Source organism: Sinohyriopsis cumingii, chromosome 17 (genome assembly GCF_028554795.1).
Source record: "Sinohyriopsis cumingii isolate HCF-2022 chromosome 17, ASM2855479v2, whole genome shotgun sequence".
In the NCBI taxonomy this organism is placed as follows: Eukaryota; Metazoa; Mollusca; class Bivalvia; order Unionida; family Unionidae; genus Sinohyriopsis; species Sinohyriopsis cumingii.
This window is the reverse complement of record NC_142977.1, coordinates 100,502,413-100,518,901: the sequence shown is the minus strand read 5'-3', so window position 1 is coordinate 100,518,901 and position 16,489 is coordinate 100,502,413. Positions and strand designations below refer to the sequence as shown.

Below are 16,489 nucleotides of genomic sequence, written 5' to 3'. Positions count from 1 at the left end.
AAAAATAAGTAAGGGTATACAGAATTGAAATATTGTGATGTCAGTAAACACTTTGTGCATGTTTGTACTGAAGAAAATATTGATTTGTTGACGTAATGAGCATTAAGTATTTGGTATTCGTCCATAGTGTTTCGCCAGTTTGTATTACTTTGCTTTCAAAAGAGCATTTTTAAAAGGCTACAGCCACAGTTTAGCTTTAATGTTCCCCAATTCCTGCTTGGTCTTTCAAATACTTCCCTCTGCTAATTTACAACCCTTTTCTTGCTATCCTGGAATTGAAACAGCTATCAAAAATGTATGGAGGAATAATAACCAGCAATATTGGAGGAAATGTCCGAATTTATTGGAGGAATCGTCGAAATTTATATGAAGAAATGTTCTCTGACAGTGATGTCCTGAAATGTTCGGTCATTTTCTAGTATCAAAGTGAATACAAAGATTTTGGACATGTTAGATGTACAATTAATCTATATAATTCAGTGCCGCCTTTCCTGTCCTGTCATAGCCGAGATAAACTCTAAAAGACCGGACATCCTCTCTTTCTTGAAACTATTAGTCAGACTGTTGACACAAACATTTTGATCATATGTGTTGAGAATAAGTGTTACATTTGCTTTTTATCACGTCCCACCATTTTTGCTGTGATTAAGGACTTAACAAAATGCTGTGGCATTTTCATCCACCCTTTAGGACGATTTTCTATATCTGAGGATTAATCTTTGATGATTACGCTGACACCCTCCCCCCCCCAGCTTGCATACTTTTAAAATTCATTATATAAGCTCTATATGTAATAGTCGTCCAAATATATCTTGCTTCAGTGAACTAGGAATAATTCAGAAAAGAAAACAAGCTGTAATTCAATGATAGTGTTTACTGTGAATCTTCTTTCGTATTACCTTTCTTCGGGATTCGCTCAGTTATTGATTATCTACGAAAGAAAGCAATTTGTTTTAAAACAATATTGTCACAATAGCATACCATGCGACTGTGCACAAGTTCTTACAACTTAAAGCAAATATTGAGTTCTAAAATAGATTCCTGGATCTGATTGCCAAGTTCATTGGAACTGGATCATATATATTGAAAACAGAAAGTGTAATAGACACCGTTTTCTTTTTTCCTTTTTTATTATTTATTTTTTAATTTGGCAGGTACTTATATTCACTAATTTCATACAGGTATTCTCTGAGAAGTAAGGTCGGCAGGGCTTTAATCAGATTCATTACTTGAAAAATAATGGAGTATTATGAAACAAAAACATTTTTTCAGAAATTTGATTAGAAACATTATCAAATAAGCACACATTGAAAAAATGACGGAGTTAATTTAGGTACCATGATAAGACTGATAACTGCATGGTTAATTGTGTTCTATCTAATTAGGCATCTATTATAAGGCAGGGAACTCTATGGCTCATTCTATTCCAGATATTTTAGTCACTATGGTAAGGTATAGTTGGATTGTAACTAATTTTGGCACACTGATTAGGCGTGCAATAGTATGGTTCACTGTTTCCTACCTAATTTAGTCAATATGACAAGGCAGGATACTGTGTTCTAGCCAATTTGAACACAGCAATTAGGCAGGGAACTACACAGCTAATTGTTTTCTAGTTAAAGAGACACTAAAATAAGGGCGGTAACTGTATGGCTAATTGTTTTCTAGCAACTAACCTAGGCACTACTTTTAAGACAGGATACCGTGTTGATAATTTTGTTCATATTAGTTAAACCAATTTAGTGACTTGGTAGGTAACTGTTTTTCCTATTGTATTCTAGCTTATTATACACATTGATTAGGCAGGTACTGAATGGCTAATTGTATTATAGGGTTAGAAGCTGTGCGAAAAGAAAAAGTTGTATGGTTAATCGTATTTTAGCAACGTTTAAAACATTCTATATCATATATATATATATATATATATATATATATATATATATATATATATATATATATATATATATATATATATATATATATATATATATATATTGAAAAAGCAACTCTCTACACATGAATTCATGGGTGTGGGGAAAGATATTACAGAAAATTGGTTCATAAATTTCATCTGCAAAAACACGTGACACAGTTTGCAATGTAGGGGAAGTTACCCCACCAGACGTCATGACCTGCTTTTGTTGATTCCTTTGAAAACTATTTAGATGCATTGCGTATTTCGGGTGGTATATTTATCGTATTGATCATAACACGTTCAAGTGATTGAGACCAAAAACATATCACAATGATTTCGTAAGTGTAGTTTCTCAGGGAATACTCTTTGCTTACTATAACCAAACCTATACAGGATGTTGTATTACACTTACGCTGAAAACTTTTGAAATGAAGATAAGTACTCCCAGCAAAGGTAAACCAACAATTGGCAAGATTTACGACGCCTTTAGGGAAAACCAATATTGGCGTATGCATTCATAAGTTTTCAGCTCGCATAATTATGTAACAGCCGGTGTACTTTTGTTATGATTTATTGGTACTTATTAGCACACAGGTGAACCAGCACATTCAGTATCTTTCAAGTTAAAGGTATAAGATCATTACAGGTAAGTGAAAATTCTGAATTTACGTTTTAAACGACCGACGTATTAGTATTGAATGTGTTTTATCTTTTAAAGTAAATATAGTTATTTGTAACTACGGATTGACATATTATTAATTTTTGAGCTGATTTTTTTTGGGGAAAAAGCCATTTCATTGAACAGTCGCAACATTTATTTCGTTTGATCCATAGTGAATCAGAAACAAGCAATTTTATGATTCTTGTACGATAAGATAGATCTCTGGGAAACTGTAATAGAATTTAGAGTGGAACCTAAAAGTCACCTAACTATTGTGTTCACGCCCTCGCAAGCAAGTTGCCTGTCTCTGCAAATTCGATTTTGAGGATTTTTTTCTTCTTCTTCTGAATATGTTATTGTTACCTTATGCGTGACGTTCGAATACATTTATTTAGACTAGACACGGATTCAGCCGTCTATAAGGACGCGAGGAATAAAATAATTTTTTTATTTGAAGGTGCCCACTGTGTCAGATTTCACTTTATAATTAATTTTTGGACAACTGGACTAGATAGCAGTATTTTATTGTGTAATAAGCGTTGTCATGATGTTACGAACAAAATATGCTCTTTGAAATAAGGAAGAAAGTGAAAACAACAATTCAACAACGAAATACAAGGAAGAATAATTATCTGAAAAAACCGTTAAGCGTAATACTAACATGAATGTACAATATTATATCAAAATGTTAATAAAAATAATAATAATGATAATAATAATAATAATAGCAAAAATATTAATAGCAGCAATAATGCTAATAATAATAATGATGATGATAATGATGTTGATGATAATGATGATAACAAAAAAAAAAACACAATGCCGATCTTAATGTGATGTGATAGAGAGTAGCTATCATCTTGACCTACTATCTTATCCTGATTATATGTCTAATATCAAAAGAAACAAATTGTTTAGTATAAGCGACTCTACACAAATATGATATTTAGTGTGAACTAATTTTCAGACTGGTCGAATCCTTTCTATCAAGCGTTACCCATGCTGATTGTCCTGGTCAGTTTGATAGCATGGTCATTGCTGTCCGCAGTTTCAGGTAAGTATATAAAATTCCTCAAGCATCGATTGCTACTTATCAACGAAAGCATCTAGGCCGCACTGAAAACATTAAAACATTTAAGCATATCGGATATACACAAAGATAAGAGGCTGTTGAAAATTCACAGTATTAGAATGCGAATCTAATCCGATGTCGGAGCCAAGTATTTGCCTAAAGAGTGATATCTTGCTTTACTCGCATACTATAAATTCATGCTTGTATCTTTATTTTTCTCAAGACTATTGGCCACTTTCAAAAGTGACAACGAGATCGATGATGTACCCACTCGGTTTTTATCGAAACTCAGACGGGTACTCTGATTATTGAAAGGTTTTTATATTCTCTGATTTCCCAATGTCGTGTACCAGTCTGAAGTTCAGTGGCAATGATTGGAATATCTGGGAAACCCTTATAAGCCTAAAGTTGTCTGTTTAGCAAAACAGTTGTATGGAATCCCTCGTAGATTCTAACTTTACTATGCTACTGAGAATTTGATTGTCTTAACAAGAAAATAAAAAAACGTATTATTTTCAATTGTCTAATATATAATTAGTATACTTTCATTTCTGTTATCCTTTGTGATGTAATTGGCGTTGGTTTAAGAATAATACTATGTTGAAAAAAAATAGATTTCTTACTTCTCCATAAGGAAAAATTAATCCTATTGGAATGCATAGAAAATTAAGGCATTTTAACAGAAATGTTTTGAAAAGCACATATCCATTTAAGGAGTAATTCGATGATGCGATAGGGAAAGGTTCAGACACTTTCTTGGTCACTGATGCTTTTATTCCTGATTCATTCGATTGCCTTAACACTTCTGTTCCTGATTCGGTCCATTGCCCTTGCTCTTCTAGTCATAATTCGGTCCATAGAATTGCTTTGCACGTTTTATTATTGAATCAGAAACAATTTTTTTTAAATGTCAATTTGAATTCATTATCCTGCAGCCCTTTTGTCAAAGTAGGCAAATTGTCATTGAAAATATCAGCTTTCTACGGCTAATTAATTGTGTGACGTAATTCATTCGTCACACGTTGCGTTCCTTTGCCTGGATTTAATCAATGGAATTAACCAATTGATGCAATCCAACATGATAAAAAATTAAATTATATACATACATGGTAAATTCGCCGTTTTTGAATAACTGTACCAATTTATTATATCCTGTGGCGGCCATATTATGAAGCACTGTAAGAGACTTTGGACATATGTTGTGTCTAACATTTCTGCGCAAAGAACATTTAACACTATCCATCTAATAAAATCGTAATAGGTTAGGAAAGAAGGCGATATTCAGGTTACACTTTAATCAGGAAAGTTTGCAAGAATATGTTATTATTTGATGGTTTGAAATCACGTGGTGGAAATTTTTGTACAAATGCATTGTCTCACTAAAGAAAAGAAAACGGTCACTTGATGTTTGCGAATGGTGTAACGTTGACATTCTTATATTTGTCCTCCATGATGTAATAGGATAAAGGCCCTATATGATTACATGTAATATGACGGTTACAATTGAAATACATTGAAAATAGCAACTGGTGTTGGTAAATGTTTTGATTGAAATACAGAGATGTCGAATTGTTAGTTAGTAAAATAAACCCTACGGGACTATATCGGAGAGTATGATGAAGATATATAATTGTTGGTTGAAGAATAGATGAGAAGAAGAACGGTCAATATTTATGAGTAAAATGAATCATTATCCAATTGGAAAAACACCAAAACCAAGAAAAGAAACTGCAAGCGAAAGATCACACTATAAAAAAATCTTATACGAAAATTAAAGAATGAAAATAGTTAACTGTAAATTCTTAGAGTCTGTAAAGGCTATATTTAATGACATAAAGCTGTAATGGAAAATGTAAGAACATTTTACGAATCATGATCCCTCAGATATTACAATGGATACTTCAAAAAATCCTTTAAAGCTGTAAAACAATTTCTGATGGTAACATTTTATAAATAATGTATTCTGCATTTTTTAAGTCAAGTGTTAAATATGATACCATGTTAAGCGATGAATTTTCTTTCATTATTGTTATCCGTCTAGGTGAATGTAGCTAAAGATCTTCAACACCATTGGTCCAAACAATGATGATTAATCATAAACGAATACAACTTCAGAAAGCATATTCCGTTTTAACTCTCCACAGAGCCTTCAGGATTTATTAAAGACCTTAGAATAAAGCAATTATTCATAATTATTACTTTGTGAAAATATTATGGAATTTGGGAAGCGGTATGCAGGTGAGAGTGGAGAGGTAGGTGACAGGTTTAACAGCAATTGATATGGAGAAAAAAGCTCAGGTGTTAGACTGTTTGTTCTAGCGTGAAATTAATTAAACAAACTCCAGGACAATGAACTAAATTAAACAACTCCAAGTTTGTTTATGCTTATTGCACGAATGATTTAACTCTGAATGCTTGGAAGATTTTAATCTTTGCATTATATGTTTTTGGAGTTTAAAGTCTGAGATTTGTACTTCTAATTTCAAGGCTTGATCCCAATATAATTGACTTCAGAACCTGTGTGCTCTTTCATATGAATATCAGTGAAATGTAAGCTTGTATTCACTTACACCTATATATCATTCGTGCACACACACACACACACACACACACACACACACACACACACATCTGAGTGTACTCAAATTTTGCTGCATCAAACAGACGGAAATCCTGTGGAAGAGAGAAAAGCCTGGTGAGCGCGGGTGCCTTATCTTGTTTGACTTCATGTGTATGCAAACTTATACCAACCCCGATATCACGGAACTATGTTCAATAAGGAACGTGCGCGTTATAAAATTTTAAAAAATAATTTATTTCCCAAGAATACAAATTAGAAATGTAAAAAAGTTTATAGTATTGCGAATTAAATTCCAGAATGTCAAAAAATGTATATTACGAGTCAAAATGAATAAAGTTTTAATCAAATTCCAGTGGTGTTCGAGATAACATTCAGCGCTGATGGGGCTGATGTGCCTGTAGTCTTGAATGTTTTAATGTACCAGCAGTCTGAAGTGTGCTGGTGTGCTAACAGTCGTTCAATTAATCACAAAAATATAATCTAAGATGTACTTGTCTGAATTCATTATAATTCCAAATGATTGTTTCTGTCCAAAAACATTATACTAGGTCACAATAAGCATTTTCAGAAAATAAGATGTATATTTAGTGGAATTTCCCATTCTAGTAAACCCTGGTTGTTTACAAGAAAAACTCTCTTAGCAAAAATTAGTCGAATTTTAAGCTCGATAATTGGAATACTAACAATTTCAGTTTTATTGTTTCTTCATAAATTATGCATACATCTTTTAGGAGATGAACTGTTGTGTCAAAAGCACCTTCTTATCCAAGCATCTGACGGAAAAAGACCGGAACTGAAAGCTTCCAGCTATGAGGGACAGCTTCTCATTGATGAGAAATTAGGTCACGTGACAGGAAGTAGTGTAGCTGGAAAGTGGATTTCGGAAAAGAATGATGTGGATCAATATATTCAGGTATTTGTTTGGTCCTGCTTCGGCCAACACACATTTTCTGCGTTTTTAAAAACTTAATTTATCGATTCCATTACTGTTGTGGATGCACAATGTATATTTTGATGGTAAGTTACTCCAACTATAAGTTACTGTAAATAATTAGACGTGCGAAATAATTTAATAAAGGCAAATTGGGCAGTAATAGTGGTGGAATCCAAAGTATTATACTTTTACTAAAATTGAAAATCATGCCCACTCAACTTAATTGGGAGGATTTTCAGATCACGTGATTGAGCCTCTACATGTTCTATGCGCGATCTCCTTATCACGACAACAATACACAATAACTGACTAATTATGTTCTTATTCAGAGGTCTAATCGCAGTTCAGAGAGAAAATATCACATTTCAGTTGACAATCCTTTATATTACAACCCAGGGGCCCCGAGTGGCCGAGTGGTCAAAAGCGCTCTCCGTTACGGATAACTGCCATCTCACCTTCTCGAGGGTCGGTGATTCTTTCCGGAGATTTCGCGGGTTCTTCCTCCACCATTAATACTAACCGCCATGTATAGCCTATCGTGTGCTGAAAAATGGCGTTAAACCATACAACAATATTACAAACCCGTCGCAAGGAAAAAAATTGTAAAATGTTGTTGACCAAATTATATAGTTCTTTCTTCTTAATCGATCCCACACTGTATTTTGGAATTTCTTTCTAGAAAAAAGTCCACATCCACTGAAACAATTTCGCTCTCATACAGGTGCGTGTAGCTATTATACACATTGTCTAAAATAATCAACCATATCACTACATAACGAATTCAAATAAAAAATAACCAATTACATGTTTATGAACTTTTAAAAATCGTTTCTCACCAACAGGTCATCATGTTTGTGCAGTGTTAACACTGTTAGTTGCAAGTGATTATCGTATGATGACTATATGTTTCTTAATCTCTCCTAAAGGTGGATCTAGGTGCGACAAAAGTGGTCAGGGGCGTGGTCACCCAAGGGCAGGGGCTTAATTGGGTGACAAGGTATCGTGTCCTGTATAGTCTAGATGAACAGCACTGGCATGCAGTAGGAGATAATTTAGTAGCGGATAAGGTAGTATGAGTTTTGCATTTATAACTTAATTGTTTGTTTTTAGCTTTGTATATATTAAAGGACTTAGATGTATATGTTTATTTGCAATACACTTTTCAAGATTTACAAATATTTTTTTGCTTCTGCATTCATTATGTAACTAACGTGTATATCTTTCTTGTCATGAAATATATCATTGATACTTAGATCTGAGAAATATTTTGCATCAACGAATGAATGTTTGGCTAATGTTTATGCATCCATCTATTCTTTCTTGCTAAGGGAAATAAATCCGTGTTTCACGGTAATCGTTGATGCTGCAATCCATGATCCATATGTTAGAAGTGTCTGCTTTAGTACGAAATTCAAGTGCTTAAAAATCCCCCAACTCAGACATAACACTTGGAAAATTAATAACCAGTCTGATTACAATTGTGATCCACCAATCAAAAGGTATGTCTGATAAGCACAAACATGGCATCGTGTTATGTTAATATTTTATTCCGCCAATAAAATTGCAGCTTTCGTACTGAAAAAAGCATGAGAAACGTCAATCGGGACAAATGGTTGCTAATGACAATACAACGGTTGCATTACAAAATGAAAATCGTCATCTGGTAGGAAACTAAACATTCGTGGACAGTTCATCCCAGAGAACATAAACTCTTACCGGAGTCTTTCAGGTCTCCGTTATATTGGATATTTGGAATTTAGTCAGACTGACACTTATCCAATTAAAATTCACAAGTTTACTAGATACAGTATGGTTAAGAAGGCTGAATGTTCCATGATTCTTACTTCATTTATGTCAAAGTAGTAGAACAAAAATGTTTTGAAACTTTTAACTTGGGCATGCGCTTGTCTTAATTAAAAATATTATCTAGATGTACAGGTTTACAGCAGTTAGTCTATCCCATTTAAATTGTGTGGGTGGCTCATTTTTAATCTTATCCGTTGCTTTCACGTTATGTCATCAAACGTGTGCACTTCCATGCCTACCATTTTGATTCTCTAGCCACACAGAATGGTAACTATCAACGCTGTCCTTCCCAGAAAATTATAAAGGCACGTCTCATTTTGCGCGTAAGAATATCCTAATACATCATATTCTGTTAGGCATATCAAAATCGCGAGAACAAATTCGTTACTTTCCCCCCATTTTTATTCAAACAAAACCACATTGAAATCTTCAACCATCTTTGTTATTCTTCATAAACAAATAAATCCATCAATAAACAGACCCATGAACAAATGGATTCACAATCCAGTAGAAACGTGAAATGAGTTTCAGTTTTCATGGGCTAAAACCAATCATTTAGTTATCGTTCAAACTAAAAACCATATCATCATTATATAATTTGATATTTCTAAAAGCATTTCAGGAATACTCTGTTTTGGCATTCAACATAAGGTTAGGTTCCAATAGGCACATTTTTCATTTTAATACACCGAAGACAACAGCTTTGATCGGTTCTCACTTTCGTACAGTATCATCCTCCGTCCATCATCTCCACCACAAATACAATATTTAACCGTACTAATTAAAATAGGATTATCAGCTGTCTTTGGCACGAGCACTTGCTTTGGCAAAACGTATTTGTACATCAGAGTTCTGGCATAATACACATCCTATGAAATTTTAACTCCGTAATTGATAGTGTATCCCGAAAATCATTGTCCAGAAATAATCTTCAAATACAAAATCATGGGGACATAATGCGAAATATTTATTTAACCATAATATTGTCTATTTCAGAGAAGTAACTGCATTTCTATTTGTCAGCAACATGCAAGATTGCTATTCGACTTCAATACTCTGCCTTTCGATATAAGCCAGGGAACTTCCAGCCCTATATTGTCTTCGTGCTATAGGGGAATTTAATTTCAAGTATAACAATATGTATCATTCGATGGAGTAAATAACCTTATCGACGATTAAATTAGATTTTTTATTTTGAATATACGTGATGTTGACGGCTCTTTAAAGAATCAAAATGGCGGCGGAAGAAGACCGCGCGTTTCATTGTGGGTATTTGCCTACACGATCGTGACGTTTGTGAAAACAGCGCATACGTGTAACGTCACCCTCTTAGTAAGAATGGTGGTTATTTGGATTTGGCTGGCGTTATCTAGAGAATGACCTCCCTTGATATTATAGCCCGGTGGGAGTGGAAAGATAGAATTTCAACAGAGAACTGAGCAAGACTCTGGGGAAGAAATAATGCAATACGATCCCCTTAGATAAGAATAATAACAAACTTAATCAAAACAAATTAACAGCGGCAATTTCAATTCAACTTAAGTTACGTCAGTATAATTTAATAGCAGTGTCTAATTTGGATTTATTTCATCATAATAACGAGTGGTGAAAAGAGCACAATGTTCACGACTGATTGCATCACATTCCTCCCTTGACCGTGTATCAACGTCTTCCTATTTCCTCAAGACTTCCTATTCTCTATGCTTTACCCCTTCCTGGACTTCCTAGTCCTTTATTCTGAACTCGTCACTCCTTTTTCCGGACTTCCGTCTTCGGACTGCCCCGTCTCTCCCCAGAAAGCTGTTTCTTAAAGAACAAAATTACCCCTAAAATCTCTATATGTACCACTTTCTACACGTACATCAAATCACCTCACTTACTTTACTCAGAAGCATAAATAACTATCCGAACACTGCATATATTCTCAATTAATCCGATAGAACATCACCTTCGCTTCACAGCGACCGGCCATAAATAACACGTTAGCGGTATATCTAACATTACCGTATCTCTTTATCTACGTTCCCACATGCTCGATTACTATAGCATAAATTCACACAATTCTAGCTCACAGCAATCCCTAACTTACAAAATTATTTAAACATTACAAAATAAGATAAAAATCTGCGATTATCGTTAACTCCTGATAATAAATATCGTACTAAATGACCAAAAAATTATTTGATTTAACGCTATGAAATCCTGTTCATATGAAAACTTGGATAGCATGCAATCGTCAATTCTATCAGTGAGCTAGTAACTAAAACATTAAATAAATAAATTGCGTAACAACTCTAGCATCAACATATTTCCATGGAATTGAATAAACGATACATGATATGAATCCTAGTCATATTTGCACAAAACAAACGATCAAAATTAGAAGAGTAAATGGAAAAATTAAAATTGCGTACCTTAATAATGCTATATTTCAGAAATTGTGCGTCTTGGCACTAAACCCTGTCCTTTCTTACAAGACAGCCGCCTGGTCCCCTTTGCTTGCTTAACGAAGAAAGCACTATTCTTTTTAGGCTTCCTCGCGTCAACTACTCTCTCTCTCTTTCTGTCTGTCTGTCTGTCGCTCTCTCTCTGTCTCTGTCTCTCTCTCTCTCACTCACTCGGGATTTCAGACTAAAGAATTTCGACCAAGGTCGTCACTTTAAATTCACATTATTTTCAAAGTGTACGCCTTAATTTACTCTGGACAATCATAAGCAGCGGTTCCTAAATTATCCCAAGATAATCATTTCTTTCCTCAGATTTTAGACAGCATATAATCTGTGAACTACGGTGCATATCAATTTCTCTTTAAAATGATAATTTGACATAGGTTCCTATCAAGCGGTTATGGTTGGTAGCTGAAATGTTTACTTTCTCAGGACAGCGTTGCAATCCCTTGTCAAATCTGACGGAGTCATAAATGCTAGCCTTTCAAGTTTTAACACGGACATGGGAGGAGAAATGAAGAAAGGTCGAAGTGACCCTTCACAAAGACTTTGATGCCTTAAATGTGATTAAAATTTTATTCTCAGTGCATTCAACTTTAAGGTTGAAAACAATTCAAACATCGACACTTTACAATACCTCTTCCCAATATCATAACATTTCCTACTTTACCAGCTGTTAACCGTTATCTGTGTTGAAGATGATCCAGCGTATGTATTAATTGTCAGTGCGTCACATTTGAATATTTAATCAGCAGAAACGTTTGATATACATTTTACAATACTTAATTTAATTCTTTAATTTGATGCTTCATTTTCATACCACTTTCTTAGTGTTGGAAAGCCAAGTTTTTCACAAGAATCTCAAGTACTAAAACTACTAAAACGTGTATATCATTAAATCAAATCCAGATTTAATGAGTACATCATAGAGCATCACCCCGCTATATTTCGTTAGGAACATTGTCACAGATGAAATATCTTTTGACAAAACAAATATTGTATGATTTACACTTTACATGTTCTTTCCCTCAGCGATATGAAAGCTACAATATATATATATATATATATATATATATATATATATATATATATATATATATATATATATATATATATATATATATATATATATATATATATATATACACATATGCATATAATGAATGTGTTTGCTTGTTTGAGAGCTGGACCTTGGACCTTGCTCAAATTTCTTTGAGTTAACGCTGGATGTGTTGGATGTATTGGATGTTTGTTCTCCTGCAGAAAGCAATTGTAAGATTCATTTTAATTTGATTAATGCTGTGTCAGACTTCCATTTGGTACATCAGCGTTGATGACAGAATACAGTTAGCTTTAGTCGGTTGTATGTTTAATTACCAAATTGTTTGCCACTTCGTTCGGATAAATTGCACCAGTCTTACGAGATAAATTATGATTTGAAGTAAAGATAGTTGTAGATAATGCTTGCATCTACAGTGCAGCGACGTTTAAGTTCAAGAGCTCGTTCAAAGAAGCTTTTCATTAAAGACGATTTTATTTTGAAGACAGGACATGGTTTATTAAAGTTGAACTTGTTTAATTACTGACTTTAATTACTTTAGTTTTTAATTACTTTAGTTTTTCGTTGGAAATTCCGATGCCGTCACTCTTGAGACGAACTACTTTGCCTGCCAAATTGAGGCTCGTTACTTACGAATTAATCCGCTCGAATGGAAGGGCGGCATATCCATGGGGTTTGACTTCATCGGATGCGAAGGTAGGTACTAGTAACATTTAAGAAACTTCTAAAAACTTCGAGGGATGATAACAGAAGGATAACCTCTACTCGACTGGTAGTGGGAGACATGCATTCCTAGTTGTCTCTATCGCGTTATAGATCCTCGATAACTATTGTCGGAAAGTTTAACAGTAACAACAGCAAAGGAAAAATGGTAAGAACCACGAAATGGTAAAATCCGATTTATCCACAAGAAAAATTCCGCTAGCCATTGATGGTTTAGTTTGATGTTTTACGGCACAGCAAACAAAAGTAGGTTATTTAGTGCCCAGGCAATAGGTGTAAAGTACCATGCAAATAAACACACCACCTTCTCTGATCCCCTGCTGGTCCAATGGTAGGATTGGAATCCGCACCCGTTCGTTCCTGAATCCGGCAAGCTAACCATTGAGCCAACGCATTTCCTTACAAATGATGGAATACCATTCAAACTGTAGCAAATGACGGCTTCGTTTAGACAATTGTTGTCCTAAATTATGAATAAATGACGTTAAAGAATTAGATGCAAATATGTGATTGAACCTAAAGCAATACCTAATTGATTAGCGCGGTAGATTCCTAAGCTGGAGCACCGGGTTCGTTAACCAGACAAGACCAGACCTGGTCGGCTTCTGTATTATTGCTTAGACAAGATACTTTGCTCTTCTTTCCAAATACTAAATGAAATAAAACCTCTAGGAAAAGTACCTCTAAGCGGGCTTAGCCCAGTCAAACAGAAGCATCTAGCAAAATACCTTAAAACAGGTTTAGCGCAGTCCAACATACGCCTCTATGCAAATACCTTAAAGCGGGTTTTAGCCCAGTCAAACAGAAGCCTTTAGGCAATAAACCTTAGAGCTGGCTTAACCGAGTCAAAGGGAAGCCTCTAAGGGAAATAACTTAAATAGGGTTGGGAAATAACTTAAATAGGGTTTAACCCAGTCAAACAAGAAATGTTCTTGTACGTCTCTACACCAATAAATTTCGCTGACAAGACATACGAAACTAATAAGGAAGCTAACCGACTACCATACACCAGACTGGTGCACTAGACAGCTTTGCTTCTGAAGTGCAGTGGACTAGTAACCAGGTTAAAGCATCCACAGACTAGATATTAAATATACTCACCTGTTATATGTTTGTCAACCACACCTACGACAAAATATGGCCATGCATGCCGTGAATAACTTTCCCGCCAATAGCTTGAATTCATTTCCGTTGTTTAATGTTGCGTCCCAAATCGTATTTCGGATGATTTCTCAGAAATTTTGGATACCATTTGCCGAAACAGCACTGAGCTCCTTTTTCATGATTATAACAGTATTTCGTTCGGTTTCCACGTATGTTCTTTATGAATACTTTATCAATGAAATGAGGACATTAGGTTGTTGTTTTTTAGCTATAATGAAATATGTCACGATAAAGTGGAAACACTGCATTGTCACAAGCAGATAAGCTACGAATAGCAATACAAGATTTTTCCACTTATCGAGCGAAATATTTCCTTCTATTCCATCAAATAAACGTAGGCGTTCTCTGTATATTTTGTAAGGCAGTAAATGTCAGTTTCCATGAATTGTTTCCATTCCGTTCCAATACAATTAGAACTTGACAAATGAGCCATATTATGAAATCGATAAAAGGAAATTTCGACATTTTACATCAATTTGGATCAATAACACTTTACAAATTTCTGGTCTGAATTTAGAGATTTGTTAAAAGGAAGACATTTCGTGCTCGGAATGTTACTATGAACATTTTTAAGATGGGATTATGATTCATCACTTTAGCAGTCGGGCAGTCAGCCAGCCTTTGAAAAGAATAATTAAAGAGAAAATGTTTAAAATTTAAACTTTTTATGACTTTTTAAAAATAGCATGTACAGATTAAAGAAAAATAACTTTCTCCGAACTTTATCGTTTAAATTAATGCAGAGTCACAGTTCCGCAAATTTCACACTGCCTTTCCTCCCGTGACTAATGCTCGTTTTGCCGTTAAATATGACGTCATGCTAGAACAAGCTGACAAGTTATTAATACTTGTATGTATTGACTGTATGGTCATTCCAGGTAAAATTTCATATTTTCTATAGTATACGGTCAACAATTGTGATAAATTGTAGAAAACATGGAATTGTTATGAAAATTTGTCCAAGAAGGCCCTACTGCTCATTCAGACTTCCGGTCCAGGCTTACTACAAGGGATCAAATTATAATGTATCTTTCCAAACGTTCATAGAAGGATATATATATATATATATATATATATATATATATATATATATATATATATATATATATATATATATATATATATGCATTATCTGGGGCGAGAAGAAGGTAAAATAATTTTGTCCTCTTTCATAGCGTGCAGACACCTCAGCTGCAATCACTTATCTTCATCAAACGTTTCTTTGAAGATTTACAATGGAGAAATAAGGGAATTAAAAAACAAGAAAATAATGGGTGAATACCATGTTTGATTAGGGCGTCACGATTTACCACAGTCTACCACAATCCGCCACAATCTACCAGAATCCAGTACAATCTGCCAGAATCCACTACAATCTACCACAACAGACTAAGATAATACATCAATCGACCACAATCTTCTACAATCAAGCATGAAAATAACACAATCGACAAGTATATACCACAGTCCATTGCAATCTGCCACAATCCGCTACAATCTACCACGAGTCACAAAAATCTTCGCAAATCTACAACTATCAAGTGTGAAAAGGCCACAGAAGACCCAGTATATATTTAAGTATTTACCAATAAGGGTATTATTCATATTATAATAATCCGCATAATCTACTACAATCCACTGCAACAATCCACACAATCTGTCACAATCCAATACAACTTAAAGCAATCGGAAGCAAGCACAAACGTACCCAACCTCAACGTACCCAAAGTCAAACGGTACTCGTGTCAAAACGTATCCAATTCAACATGTACCCAAATTAGAGCAAGACCCAACACGAGTTTCAGATATTTGCTAGGTTAGTAAGACAGACATTTACTAAGTAAAAGAAACACAATAATTAACATTCTAAAATTTCATGTTCAAATCTGAGTTGTTAATTGTACCTTGAAAAAAAGATGTTCTTTTTTTTGGGGGGGGGATCATGACGATAAAACTGAATAATGCATGTGCCCCCCTTCTCTCTCTCTCTCTCTCTCTCTCTCTCTCGCCTGAGCATATGCATGTGCACATGCCATTAGCAGATTGTATATAGTCATAATGCCATTTTTATACTGATCCCAGTATTGAAATTTCTTCTGCTTTGTAACATGTTTTCTTCCTGTTAT

The 16,489-nt window shown here is 34.4% G+C and overlaps 1 protein-coding gene across 2 annotated transcripts in view; it reads left to right on the top strand.

Moving 5' to 3' along the window:
- LOC149779546 (contactin-associated protein-like 4) overlaps positions 1-16,489 on the top strand; it is a 57,496-nt gene that overhangs the window by 1,228 nt on the left and 39,779 nt on the right. Inside the window, exons 1-5 of one of the 2 annotated variants that reach the window (XM_089940262.1) lie at positions 2,485-2,561; positions 3,544-3,630; positions 6,961-7,142; positions 8,090-8,230; positions 13,034-13,172. In XM_089940262.1, the coding sequence (XP_089796388.1) occupies positions 3,576-3,630; positions 6,961-7,142; positions 8,090-8,230; positions 13,034-13,172 (517 nt within the window). In that variant the 5' untranslated portion in view covers positions 2,485-2,561; positions 3,544-3,575. Of the gene's footprint in view, positions 1-2,484; positions 2,562-3,543; positions 3,631-6,960; positions 7,143-8,089; positions 8,231-13,033; positions 13,173-16,489 lie in introns of those variants that run through there. The other variant, XM_089940261.1, reaches the window with a different exon arrangement.